At 39.5% G+C, this 14,306-nt stretch overlaps 1 protein-coding gene across 5 annotated transcripts in view; it reads right to left on the reverse strand.

Annotated features, from left to right (window-relative positions):
- Positions 1–14,306, reverse strand: part of vps13b (vacuolar protein sorting 13 homolog B) — a 317,427-nt gene that overhangs the window by 247,926 nt on the left and 55,195 nt on the right. For all 5 annotated transcript variants that reach the window (XM_085178382.1, XM_085178384.1, XM_085178380.1 and 2 more), the window contains one exon: positions 12,730–12,851. In XM_085178382.1, the coding sequence (XP_085034508.1) occupies positions 12,730–12,851 (122 nt within the window). The remainder of the gene's footprint in view (positions 1–12,729; positions 12,852–14,306) is intronic.

A 14,306-nucleotide genomic window follows, 5' to 3' on the forward strand; every position in this document is an offset into this window, starting at 1 on the left:
TTACATTTATAAATATGTCATTTGATAAGATGAAGAAACCTTCCTATCTTTACATCGGAAATTCCTTCAGGGATGCTTTATTTAAACACCAAATCACAGCCTAACCTAATCTTTGCAATAATTGGTTGTGATGTTCTGTCGGGTGTTTTGCACTTTTCTTATTAGAAATTATTTTAATATCAGAAACATCAGAAATGTTGTCGTTGTGCTTTTCTTTTTACTACTTATAGCAAAGCCTGAGGCTAGGCAGGCTGAAGTAAGCACAGTCAAACAAGTCTCTTTAGTTCCACTCCTGTTTTCCTCTCATGTTCTCAAGGCAGGAAAATCGGAGTGGAACTAAAGTTTCTTGGTCTAGGATTTTGAGGACTGGCAGTGCCCCCAGCACCGATACCCATCTATGTATTGCATGTGTGTTCACTTGAGTACTTATTGTAATAGAATCTGCCCTACGAGTGGAGGTTTCATTGAAAATAGAACTGTGACTAATTCAAACGATGGCTGCAGCGTGTCAGGAGCGAGCATCACAGTTCATTTAATCACGCACCCATTTTGGTCTGGTCCCAGTTCTGAGTGTGGGACATGTCACAAGGCCTTTCTCTGCGCTCAGCAGCTCTGCAATCATTTAACTTCTCTGCTTCCCTCCCTCTCTTTCTTCAAGTCTCTTTATCTTTCCCTTTCTTCTGCTCCTGGGTGGTTCGGCAGGGTGACATGAGCAGTTAGCTGCACACGGGCAGACCCAGATTTCTTAAGCATCTGCTGTGTCTTCTACGAGACAGAAAGTGAGAGCGCGTTTGATAAAGAGAGATGTAAGGCTACAGGAAAAACACAGGAAGAAACGAAGAAAGAAAATTCAAACCTGATTGGGTCAATGAGTTTACCTTGACGGCACACATATACGTTTCTGTGCCTACATGTGGTGGATTTGGCAACATAGGAAACCATGCCATGTCATGCTTTTCTGCTAGTAAAAGTCACTACTGTTGTATGCTATACAACAAGACATCAATCAAAGAGTTTCTCATGTGCTTTTGTGCGTTCAAATATGTGCACACTGTGTGTGCACATAGCAAGATACTGCAGCTGAACAAAAGAAAGTGAAGGGAAGCCGGCAACAACAATGTCCCCACATGCAGAGCAAATGTGCCTGCAAAGCCACTTCAATGAGAGGACTGGCAAGGGATGAAAGTTTGTTGCCTTATTTGAGTGTTTATAGCATTTAAGGGGAGCTGTCATGTGCATGTGGTCCCCTAAAACTTTAATTATGCACCTGTTTTTATTATATTATGCCCAATTCTTTGCGAACAGCAACTTGGATCTTGGATTCAAATGAGAAACAGAAACTCTCATTAGGGTGTTTTGGGAATGCTGTATGCGAAGACAGCCAGGCACTCATCGGATTTCATTAAGTAGCTGGCACGGTCAGTGTTTCTTGCTGCAACATGGTAAACAGCTTTCTGGCAGGCAGTGTTTCACTGTTGCCGCAAGCTTTGTGGGATATAAACCTCAAAAAGATTCAAAATAACACCTGCAGCATCACCTGCAGTAACAAACAACATTAAAATATTTGCCTTGAAACATACATTAGCTATGCACAATGGAACTAACAATAACTAACATGTATTTTACTGTTATAGTGCAGAATGCCTATTAGTCTGTAGCTTGGGGAGCAAAACTCATTAGAGAATACTATTCTATACTATAATGTGGAGACCTACCAGAAGGGGGGCCCACAACCCATTTTAGGTCCTAACTCAGGCTCTTGGCTTTAACTTCGGTGCCTCATTGAATAGCCTGTCTCTAACCTCACAGTGGTTCTTTAAGTCAATAACTTTTTCATTAAAATGCAGAGGCCATCAGGAATGTGTTAAAAGAAAATTAAAATTAGTCAGGAAAAGGAGAAAATTTGGTATTTCAATTTCAGCTGTCCTCTGATGTATTTCAGAGGAAAAGCTCCAACGTATTTGAGAAACATTAGGCCATATTTCCCATCTGTTCCCTGTTGGAGTCAGAACTAGACCAGGACTAACACATCCTGACCTTCCTGGTGAACAACTAGTTGACTGGCTGGAGTCTCAGTCCAAATCAAGCAAACAGGGCATGAAGTTGGGCTGAAGCATGAGTCAGAGCTAAAAGTACCACACCAGCTGTGGTACTGTTTGCCTAGCTTGTTTCCTCTGTGCACAGGACCAAATCTGGACACGAAGCAGGAACAGATTAAAATGTATATTTTAGCCAATAAAAGAATTATTGAAACATCATAGAAGCTAGAAAGAAAATAACATGATAACCAAATACTTTGGTTAGCATCCTTAAATTTTTTTGGAAACCCACAATAAATATTTCACATAATCATAGTTGGCATTCATTTACGCCAGTGGTCTTAATGGTGCTAATCAGCATCCTGGTCTAATATGACTGTGGTCACAGCTATATTTAGACAAGTACAGCTGGGGTTATAGCTATCAAGCTTTAACTGCTGCTTTAGGCCACACATAACCACAAAAATGCATATACCTGTCCAGACACAAATAAATAATGTTGGCAAAAGTGCACATACATCTGCATGCTAACACATGGTGAAACACAAGCTTTGTAACACTATAAACCAGTACGAGCAGGTTAGTTGGCCAGAGCATAATGAGCAGGAGTAATGAGGCTACAGCTGACAAGGGCTGCTGCTCTAACAACCTGCAACTGGAGCAGTTATAAAATTAGGTGCCAACACTTAAGGCTGAAAAGATGCACTATGCTAAGCATCTATAATACTGAAAGGTAGCATGTTCTTCAACCAGAGCGAAACAAGGGGAAAAGAGTAAAAGAACAAGAAAAACACGATTAAGCCATGCAGAGAACACAAAAAAGAACAAGGGGAAAACAACAAGCATATGTAGCATAAGAATACAGACTTGCAAGTCTATGTTATTCTCCAGGTAAAATAATACATTAAATGGGAGTCTCATTAAAGGAAGTATGTGGAAAAGCTCCAGTACAAACTCAAGCAGGAATAGATTATGTAACTGATATGTTGTTGCTTTGTACTTTTACAGAAAAAAATGAAGGTAGCATAATTAAAGAAAGCTGGTTTGTGTTGCATAAATGTTCAGTAATTGGTTCCAATCCTGATATGTTGGCATTGGTGAAGAAGTTTCGAAAAAGACAATAAGTGAGAAATGCAAAAAAGCAAGTCCTCATGTTACAAGAAAATTCATTTTTTAAAGATCAGCATCTTGTGAGATTGAAGGACTATTACCAGGTGCAGCTGGTCCTAATGGTTTACATAGTGTCCCAGAATACAAGCTTGGAACCTGCGCACAGTTTCCAGAACCTACATTTTCTTATTACTCATATCCTGTACAGTACCACAAATCAGTTGCCTCACTCTTTCCAAAACACAACAACATAGACAGCTGTGGGTTCTGGGACATCAGCAGTAAATGTGGAGCAAGGTGTCTGGTCTCTCCATAGACCACAGAAAAAGAAAAGGGCACACTCGCACAGAGACCCATTCCCTGGCACAGAGGCATTTTTTTTTCTCCAAGGGGGCTAAATGGGAAGTTACTCATAAAAACCTTCACCAATATAAGCTGTTAAAAGTGCAACATGATGAATGTTAAATTAAAGGCAGTTTAAAAAAAAAATGCAAATAGGACAGTCAATTAACTTTCCACAAGGCTGACAATGTGAGACTTTCTCTTGACTTTAACTTATCTGAACCTATTTTCAAAGTCCACAGTAACACCAATGCAATCCATTACGGGCTGACATATTTGTCTGATAGATACAACAGATAGCCACTGTCCTGAGACCAGTTATCTAAAGTTTCTTCAAATCATTCACTGTCACACCTCACCTTAATTAACCAATACAAACATTTCCCAACTCAACTAGTTGACAAAATCCTCTACTACTATTTCCAGAGCTTCTATGGAGGGATTTAGACTTCAGGTGGAGGGAAGGGAAGACTGACAGCTTGTACCTTTTGTCCTTTTTTCTTTGTGGTGCAGACTGATCTAAAGTACTGGAGAATTCCCAATCTCTCCGAGCCAAGGTCACTGACCCCCTCTTGAAAATAACCAGAGTGACTTATGGGCTGCTCTAAAGTCCCCTCTTTTATCATACTACAAAAGACACACTACAGTGTCTTGCAAAGCCTCCAAACGAAGATTATAAATCATGTAAGCACTTCACACTGAACAAAAACACCTAAGTGACCAACTGGGGAGGAGGGGAAAACTTTTTATCATTTTGCCACCTGGAGGTCAATTGGGTTAAATGGCTAGCATCTAAAGAGCCTGAAAAAACACTACTACAGAAAAGTGATCCAGTCAAACATGGATAAATAAACCTCTTGAAAAATGATAGACAAGAAACTCATTTAAAGGTACCGTTAACTCTCATAATTCTTTCCAGTAATTTATTTTATTGACCATACATGGTCTATGTCATTGTTCTTGTGAGAAATGTAGCTGCAGCTGCAGCTAAGCCTCATGTAGAAAGAAAACCTAAATTATATTTTTAGCAAAACGTGGTACAACTGAAAAATTTTATGTCCCTTAAAATTTATGTATGATTATGACTTGAATTTTGATTTAAACTGGGCTCTGGATTCCTCAGTTGTGCAGATATATAGTTAGTGTAGTGATCAATAAGGAAATATTTTAAATTAAATAATCTTTAGATTATAGAGTGAGGTTACACATTATGCGTGACAAGGAATTTCTTTTAAAGTTCTGGTGTTGCATTGCCTTCACCTTCCTTTGCACCATATTCAAGGTATTTTCAAGTCTGTCTTATGTTGATTTGTAACAATCAGCATTCTGTAACATAGCCAGCGTCTTTAACAGCTATGCAGAGGGTCAGCGAATGAGTCAGCGGTAGACGTGGACTGTACGTGTAGCCACGGCTCAAAGTTTTGCAGTTCCTTTGGGTCAAAGGTGTTCAGTGTGTGCATTTCTCAGTCACTGGTCCTGAACAGTCGAAACTCTTCACAGAACCCAACACTCTCTCTCGTCTCTCACACATAGACACAGACGCAGCCCTCCCGTTCCTCCCATCTGGAGCACCCCTGACCCAAATCACACACGTATGCACACAACCTCACATGGACACACATGAATACATGCACTGAGATCCATTCTCAGGAGAGGGCTTCATTACACAGGGATTACTAAAAGAAATGTTTTAATCAAGTTGTGCAGACAGCTGCAGACCGCAAGGCGAGAAAATGGCAATGACGTGGTTCATCAGGCGTTAAAGGAAAACATATCAAGAGGCCTGTGTATGTGTTTGCATAATGGGGTGTGTGTGTGTGTGTGTGTGTGTGTGTGTGTGTAGCTTCCTGCCTCTGTCCAGCTGTGGTAGACATGCGGTTTTTGTCAAGGACACAGATAGATAGAGATAAGAGAATCTCAACCTACAGACTGCAAACCTAATAGCATATTTATGCTATAAAGATTTTGTTTTGGACTGTCCCGTTATTGTAACATCTGCAGCAGTCAATAAAGCACTGCTTTTCCTCTCACAATCCTTTTGTAACCCAAGTGAATGGACCACCTCCTCTCCTCCATTGTCTTTGACCTTCATGCGCATGACAAGAAGGAATACCAGTTTGTATTATACATTTTTTTTTTAAACTCCACGCTGCTTAGCTAAATAAAGCTTAGACTTTATTATGGCGACACCATTCATTACTCCAAGCCTTATTACTACTTGTATTTTTCTTCTCGTGCAGTAAAAAGTGAACGAGCTTCTTTCTAGGAAGCAGTGGATCAGTATTATGGGCTGGTGAGGAGGAAAGGACAGTGGAATGCACACCACAGTAGATGATAATCCACTCAGAGCTGATAATCCATGTATCCTTCCCCATTTCCCACTGTTTTCCCTCCCTCAAGCTTCAGTTCCTCAGATGACTAATTCAGGAATTAATAGAATCTTTCAGTCAACTGAAAACATCTACAGCTGCTCCTGAATCCACCATTTCAGCCCTCATCTATATATACAAATAAAGTTTGTGGTTAAGTTTAAATTCAACAGATATTCTTGGACTGCAAAATATTGTTTCTTGAAAACATAACATATCCTTTAGCGCTGGTTCTAAACCCATGTTGATTTAAGCCACCAAATGACACTTGCAATCACAGGGGTAAGTATATAGTGAATATGATTATACTAAGACGGACCAGTTTGACTGTCAAGACCGGCACAGAAGTCTCCATAAGAATAGGAATATCAATCACTACGAGCACAAGTCTTGCATTTGCCAATACCATACCCTTAATACAACGTTTTTCAATACATCCACTGATCTCCGTCAAGTAGAAAACCAAATAAAAGCATCTGAAAGCAGATGCAGAGGAGAAAAAATCCTTACCACAAAGTTGGCCAAAGAAGTTTATAGACTGTGCCACAAGAAATATGATGTTTTACCCTGCAGCTCACAATCCTTTACAGTCAGATGCTTCAGAGTTAAAAGTGGAACAATATTACATCATATGTCATTCCAGGCTTTTAATGCACACCTGTTAATACATAAAGACTACTTTGTTGCAGTTTATGCCCACGTCCATTCGACTTCAACATGTGAAAATGTTCGGAAAACATTTCCATGTTTCTGCAAGAACAGGGAGCATGTGTTGCCTTGTTGAGCCAAATGAATTCCCTACTGCTCCCGTGGCCTCCGAACTACAACTCAAAGCTGAGCATGACCACAGGAACCACATACTGATTTGAGGTCATTCAATTATCCTACACCATACAGTGACAGCTCACTATAACATTAACCCTGCCCACACAAAAACCTTGATGAGCAAGGTCTTAACTGAGGCCCTTTTAGTGATTCCTTGATTAGGAAATCAACGCTTCTCAAAGGTTAGTGGAACAACACAATGGTTGATGCAGTAGCTGCATGTATGACATCATACAAAAATCATTATAATTTGTAATTAAAATGTATACTCAGAGCACACAAATGTGTTTTCCCCAACCAGCAGCAACTCCCAAATCAGTCTTCTCTAGCCAAAATGATTAACCAGTTCAACTTCTTAATGATATTGTCTGCCAAAATGGCTATTGGACAAATATAACAGCCACAGTCAATGTTCTCAGCAGTAAATGCTGTTCATGTATATTTGCTAAATTTGAGTTGGATCTCTACTCAAGGACACAGAAAGCATTTGTCCTCCTGTTCTTGGCTGTGCTTGGAGACACAGACCAGGAGCAGCTTGCTATGACTAACTATGAACAGGAGTAATGAGGCATTACAATCACACCAGAAGCCTCATGCCTCAGATGCCTCAAGCAGCCTTCATAAATCACAACATGAGCTAATCTAGAGTCTAGACTACTGGTCCAGACATAGTAGTATGTACTTCTCAACTTCACATAAAAACCCTACTGGTAGTGTTAAAAGCTGAACTAACTATTGACAGTGTAATAGACTTGGACCAATAATTAGATATCAAGGGAAAACCAACATTCTTTTCTATTCTGAACCGTTTGCAAAGTAACTCAGCTTTCTGTGGCTATATAACATGCACCTGTAATGTCACATACTTTAGGAAATTATCCCCTAAGAAATAGCTGAACGAGTAACAGGGGCTGCTAAAAATGCCACATAAAAGCTGGCATGGGCTTGAATTATGGCCTGCAATGCGACGAACCACACTAAGCTGCTGCTGGTTTGTTGCTTGGTTGGTTGGTGGGCCCCGGCCTTGGCCTGTCTCCATATGTTGCTGCAGTCAGGTGGCCCTGCATAAGCAATATTATATGGTGTGAGCTCAAGTGTGTGTGTGTATGTGTGCTCATGTGTCTGAGTGAGGTTAGATTTTGGAGAGATCGATGCAGGTGGCACTTCTAACATTCCCTTCCTCCTCCCACTCTTTTTCTATCTTGAATAACAGCTTTAACAGCCAAACCAATTGAGACATGCTGCAGAGTCCTTGTGAAGTTGGGGGCCAATATATTGGCTTTCACTGAACAACCCGACGCCTCTTGGCTGCTCCTTAATTTACCAGGACTAAAAGTGCATTTTAGAGGGTTTTTGGCTTTTGGAAATCTAATGATTTTAATTTGATTAGTTCATGCTAGTGTATATTCATGAGCATGAACTTTAGATAGAAAGCACTTAGAAACTGTGTAGAAAAAAGTGCTTGCGAATGGGTGTGATTGAGTGAAAGTACAAGTTGTGTAAAGCGCTTTGAGTGCTCAGATTGAGTAGAAAAGCGCTATATACCAGTCTATTTACCATTTACCATATTAAGAAGAGAAACTTCTTCCACAGTTCTTTGCATGAGTTTGATAGATTGCAAAGTTTGTTTAACAAAAAAGTTTAGAAAAAACGAATGCGACTTGACCTTTTGATGCTCTTCTTCTCAGCTATGTTCAGCTTATTACAGTTTACATTTTCTAATTAGCTCTTATTTCTTAATTTTGAGTTAGTTTACTTTTTATTGATATTAGTTGTAGTGTCTATAATTATAATTATTTGTCAAGGGCCAAGTATTACAAAGTATTAGTATTAACTATGACGATGCAGCTGAGATTTTTATTTCTTAAAGTGGACCGGAAGAAACAGCTGATTTAATCATATGAAGTGGTCCAATGTATATGGTAGGAGATCAACCTTAATAAATGAGTGACACATGCTATATATGCAAAAGCTTTCTATTTGTATTCTCTTCAGGTGGGTAAAGTTTGTGGTGGCATCGTTAAAGACATATTATCTCAGTGTTTCAGCCAGCACCTACTGTAAGAATTTACCTCTACACCTCAGCCTGAAATCAAGTGACAATGATCAAGTAGACCTAAGCTTAATGTTTACCAATAAGACAGCATTCACTTGTAGTTATATATTACTCATTAATGGTGTCTAAACACACTGTCATGGTTTGGCTAGAGAGCAAACTTTGTCAATGTTAGGAAAACCAACAGACCAGTTTTTTTGTGCAGTTTTCAACCTATTCAGTTCAATCCAACATTTCTACACTAACACAACAAAAATTCCTCCATAGCATTAAGCCAAGTGTACAAGGCTAAAACAACACAAGTGAGTGCCCATCCTAAGTAATGCTGACAAGAAAGGTTGTACCAACCACCTGGATACTTCTTGGACGTTTCAACCAACAAAACAAGAAGACATTTGGCTGCCTTCATGTTAGGTGATTTCAGCATGGAAAACTACAAGGTCAGAGTCTGCTGCAGAGCAATTATACTTTCCTAAAATTTCATTGTATTTAAAAACTGCAGAGACAAAGTCCCAGAGGTCTTGCATACATATAACCCCATGCCCAACGAAATCCAAGGCAGACAGGGAGAACATGTCAAGGCAGTGTAATTTCCCCAGTGAAAGCCCCTTGTTACCAACTGTGAGAAGTGGGAGCCTTTGTGGTGAGACTGAAGGAAATCTGAGCTATGCACTCATCGGCCAGCTCATCAGCAGAGGTGCGTGGTCTTCATAGACACTCAGTGTCCCTCAAATCTCCCATGATTACCTGGCAGTCATACATACTTAAGCAAGAGCTGGCTGCCTACTGGCACCTGAGTGTGTGTATGTGTGTGTGTCTCCTACTCCGACAATGCTCCACACTTTCTGTTATTTTAAAGCGTTCCCTGGCATCAGTAGTTTCCTTTAAACTTCAGAAGCATGTATAGCTCTGCTCAGTGTCTGGTCAGAGAAGAAAACATCTTGGAAAGGGATATTGTTAAAGTTGCATCAGCTATGACAAGCCCTCCCAAAACAAATACCAGCGAAGTTAATTTAAACACTACCACCTGGTGGAGTGCATCTTCTGGGTGTCATAGTGACCCAGTGTATCACTCTTGGGCTCAGCTTTTTCTGTTGTAAAAGGAAGCCTCAAGCTGTCAGTTTTCCATGAATGCATAAAATCTATAACACAACTCTGCCATTAGACGTGGTATGAGTTTTAATTTGAGATGGGGCAAGAGTTTAAACACTCTGAGGCCAGAGGTCAAATGAAATTAAGACCAACTCTCAGTCAGTGACCATTTCTATCTTTTCATTCTGACCCATAAACGAGTATTCAACATTATGAAAGCGACAGAAAAAAAAAGAAATGGAAAACATTAATTCATTTTTTGACTATTCAAACATTCCAACTGTGAGCAGTCAAACAACCACTCGCATATATCTCTTCTAACTACTGTCTGCACTCTGTCAAACCTGTTCTTCATCATTCTTCTAGGAGCAAACTATCACATTGTGTTTATTAGTTTCTGCCTTGCAATACACAGCTCAAGAGGCAGGCTTTCTTGCCTCTTGCTTAGACGAACAGGGTCAAATGGAAGTCACATTACCTCTGAAATGACAAAACTAACAACACTAAGCAGCAAATCCAGCCCATCTAAAATACAGTGAGTGACAGTAAAATAGACAACTGTTAAAAAAAAAAGAAAAAAGTGACATGAGTGAAAGTTGTTTGGTAGCAGATATACTGTAGTGCCTGGAAACGAGGTTGGTAAAAGTCAAAACCATCTGCAGCTCCGACAGGTTTAGATCTCAACTAATTGGGGTAAATCGGCTTCTAAGCTTGTGCTCTTGCACAGATTTCCTACTATAAACACTTAATTTGCGTAGACAAGTGTTGCATGAACAGTATATCTTGGTGGGGACTTTAACCTGACTGTACTCTAACCCATGCGAGCTTGTGTGGGTTAAGGCTTGGTTTTAGAATTGTGGTTAGAATCAGGTCTTTGTTTCTTTAGATCATAGCATGATATACTGCCTTTCACCTGCTTCACTTTGCCAGACAGGTTCTATTTAAGTGATTCCTTGATTCATTGAATCTAGTAGTAATTAGGCCTCAGTGTGGGAAGTGAAACTGAATCATAATCAGAATATTTTATTAATATCTAAAGAAAGGGCCAGGTGATATTGGATAGGACTCTTAATTTTAATAAATATAATCATCAGTTAAAAACTGTATTTTGTATTTACTAGGGTTATCTTAATCTAAAATTAAAATTCGATGATCTGAAACGCATGAACAATATGCAACAAAATTAGAAATGAAATACAAAGCACTATGTATCTTCAAATTCACGATGTCACTGGAAGCCCAAACTGGGAAATATGTATAGTGACTGACAATTGTGTGAGGCAAAAAAAACCCTGACTTTTAATGCACTGCCACAGCATATATGATGACATGTACCACAGTTCAGGTCAACTGCACCAAAGGTTTGCCCTCAGAACACTGTTAGTAATCCTGGGCATCAATTCACGGCGTCCAACATGATTGATGAAAAAGTGACAGGGATGCTCCTGGTTGCATTTATGACCTGGAAAAGCCTACTGTTCTGGTGCTCATCTTCATCTTTATTTCAGCTATACATTTGTAAATTTTCAGTATACAGAAGAAAAAAAATCTGTTTGGTTTCTAGATTGCAGCCAGAGATTCAACTCTCATCAGCTCAGCTTGAAGCTTGGGTTAGTTTGACACAAGTTGATATTTGAAATTAAATATGTATGAGGAAGTAGCAGGACTTCCAGGAAGAACAGGTCAAGTATTACTGCATAAGGATACCTTTTAGCCATTTAGGAGATAGTAACTACCTTTAAACAAGGCAATGATTTTGTTTTTTTATCAGCAGAGCTGCAGAGCTTTATTTTATTTATTTGACTGGACCTCATGACTAATAGCGTTAATAGAGTTGTAGTTAAAAACTGTTTATTTACCTTAAGCATGGAAAAACTAAGAACTGTAAATTATTCCCCCAATTCTGTCTACAGTCTCCACATAGAGTGTTTAATGCTGTACCAACAGTTCCTCTTCCTTTCCATCTAGGGGCAATCATGGCTCAAGAGTTGGGAGTTCGCCTTATAATCGGAAGGTTGCCGGTTCGAGCCCCGGCTTGGACAGTCTTGGTCGTTATGTCCTTGGGCAAGACACTTCACCCGTTGCCTACTGGTGGTCAGAGGGCCTGGTGGCGCCAGTGGCGCCTCTGTCAGTGCGCCCCAGGGTGGCTGTGGCTACAATGTAGCTTGCCATCACCAGTGTGTGTGAATGGGTGGATGACTAAAGCGCTTTGGGGTCCTTAGGGACTAGAAAAGCGCTATACAAATACAGGCCATTTACCATCTTTACTACTCTCACCGCTCAAATCCTCCATGTGTCCAACTGTTCCATCCTCAAACTCTAAACATTGTCTCCTTTTCCTTCATCCCTTTTCTTTAACTTCTGAAGTCTCTTCCTCCCACTAAGAGACATCTCCAATGAGTCATCTGTCTGGTAAACAACAAAAAAGAAAAGAAAAAGAAAAAAAACGGGAGCAACTTTTTCATGTCCCTAGACACCACTGTCTTTCTTCTTCTTGTGTTTCAAAGTAAGGAAACTGTTGCAGTTATTCCACACTGACGGTCGTTCTGTTTTCCCACATGACTGCTGAAAAACTGCCTCATCCATCACTTTAAATACCCTCAGATCCACAACCCACAAGAGATTGCAAATCTTTATATATATAGCCATATATGTGTGTGTGTGTGTGTGTGTGTGTGTGTGTGTGTAAACGTTTTGCCTCCATGATCACACAATACAGAAATGATGCTATCATTATTATGTTAATTTTTTTTGTGCCTCACACAATTGTTACAGGCACTGGCTGGTGAAACAAAAAAATTTCTATTTTCATCAGAACTTGAAATATACCCTGCATGTACACTGGGCTTTTAGCAATTTGCAGACTTAATCAGTTATATAACTGCTAAAAACTCACCACAATGCAGGCAGCTGAATCAGTTTTCCATAGAGTGCTGTACTAAACGAAGGGATGATGGGGATGAGAGGTAGAAAAGATCCTTTATCCTGGCATGTCAACCCTGCCTGGAACCCAAACACCTGCAAAGACATAAAGGCAAAGAAATGAAGGGAGAAGACAGAGGGGAACTAACACGCTGAAAAAACACTGAATTCACAAATACATTGGGAGAAAAAAAGAAGATGATCATGTGATAGGATCACACCAGCACACACCAGACCCATAACATGCAGACCAAACCCACAGTCAACCTTGGCCTTCATTTTGACCTTAAATATTTGTGACATTATTTCATCGACAAGTCTCCATAGACGGACCTATAAAAATGTGTCAAGGTACTCAAAAGCACATGTGTGGTAGTCCTTGTTACAGTAGGCTTCTCCATAAAATTTGCACTGATTAAATCTATATTCAGTCAGCCAAATAGCCCACATTTTTCCAGCATGGAGAAAGTTTTGGTTTGTCTTTTGTCCCCTAATTATAAGATTTAAATAAGATGCTGCATGATTTCATAATTATTAAATTATGGAAAAAGTACTTCTAAAGTAGGTGGCAGAGGGTGTCTCTAGGAGGAGGTGATGACAGTTTTACCAGTACCAGATATACGATCTTGGCTGGAATTTTTTTTTTAAATGTCCAGTTTGGTGGACTTATGGCCCCCAATACAATACAGACACTCTTTAATGAGAACACATTTAATATACAGTATTTAGCATATTCAACACCCCAACTTTCATTTCCTTTGACCCTTACTACACAATTTTGAGACAATCTTGGACATTGCAGCACTATCCCGCTGAACATAATCTGTCCATAATCTGTATAGAGAACTGTATACTGTAGCCACAGTACTCCTCTCACAACGACAGTTGGTTTTACAAAATAAAAATGATAAAAAGGTTTACTCTCTTGAATTTGCATTAAACCCAATTTAACTTTTTAGCCTGTACTTGACCTGTCACAGTTAATGGGGATAGGGTTAATAATGAGTCTTTATCACTTTTTATCAGGCTACAGTAACAAATATATGAATGTACAAAGTAATGTTTTATAAAAAAAGATAAAAATGATAAAGACAGCAACAGTACTTAGAAAAATAAACCACTGCCTAACTCTGCTGTTTGTCATAGCAGGTGTGGGTCTCACAATCTCATTATCTAAGCTCCTGGAAGCCACATATAATATACTCCCAGCCCAGTGTTTACATACTGTTGATAGCACATGGTGGTAAAGTCCTGTTTAATATTGGAGGTAAGAGATGATGGCTGAGCCTAGCTGTCCAGCATCCAGCTGCTCTAAAGGTGTACTAGATCATTTTTATGTGTAGATCAACAAGCCAGCAGACAAAATGCTGGAAAACAATAATTTATTTATAATAGGACAAATGGCCTATGGCTCTAATATATCAATTACTAGATAAAGATGTAGAAATAAAAAAAGTCACATTTAAATTCAATTGCCCAAACAAAACACTCAGCTTTCTATGGGAAACTAGATTTCTGATCGCTATTCAGCAGTTTCAGTCACGATTCAAA

This window comes from Neolamprologus multifasciatus, chromosome 11, assembly GCF_963576455.1.
Source record: "Neolamprologus multifasciatus chromosome 11, fNeoMul1.2, whole genome shotgun sequence".
In the NCBI taxonomy this organism is placed as follows: Eukaryota; Metazoa; Chordata; class Actinopteri; order Cichliformes; family Cichlidae; genus Neolamprologus; species Neolamprologus multifasciatus.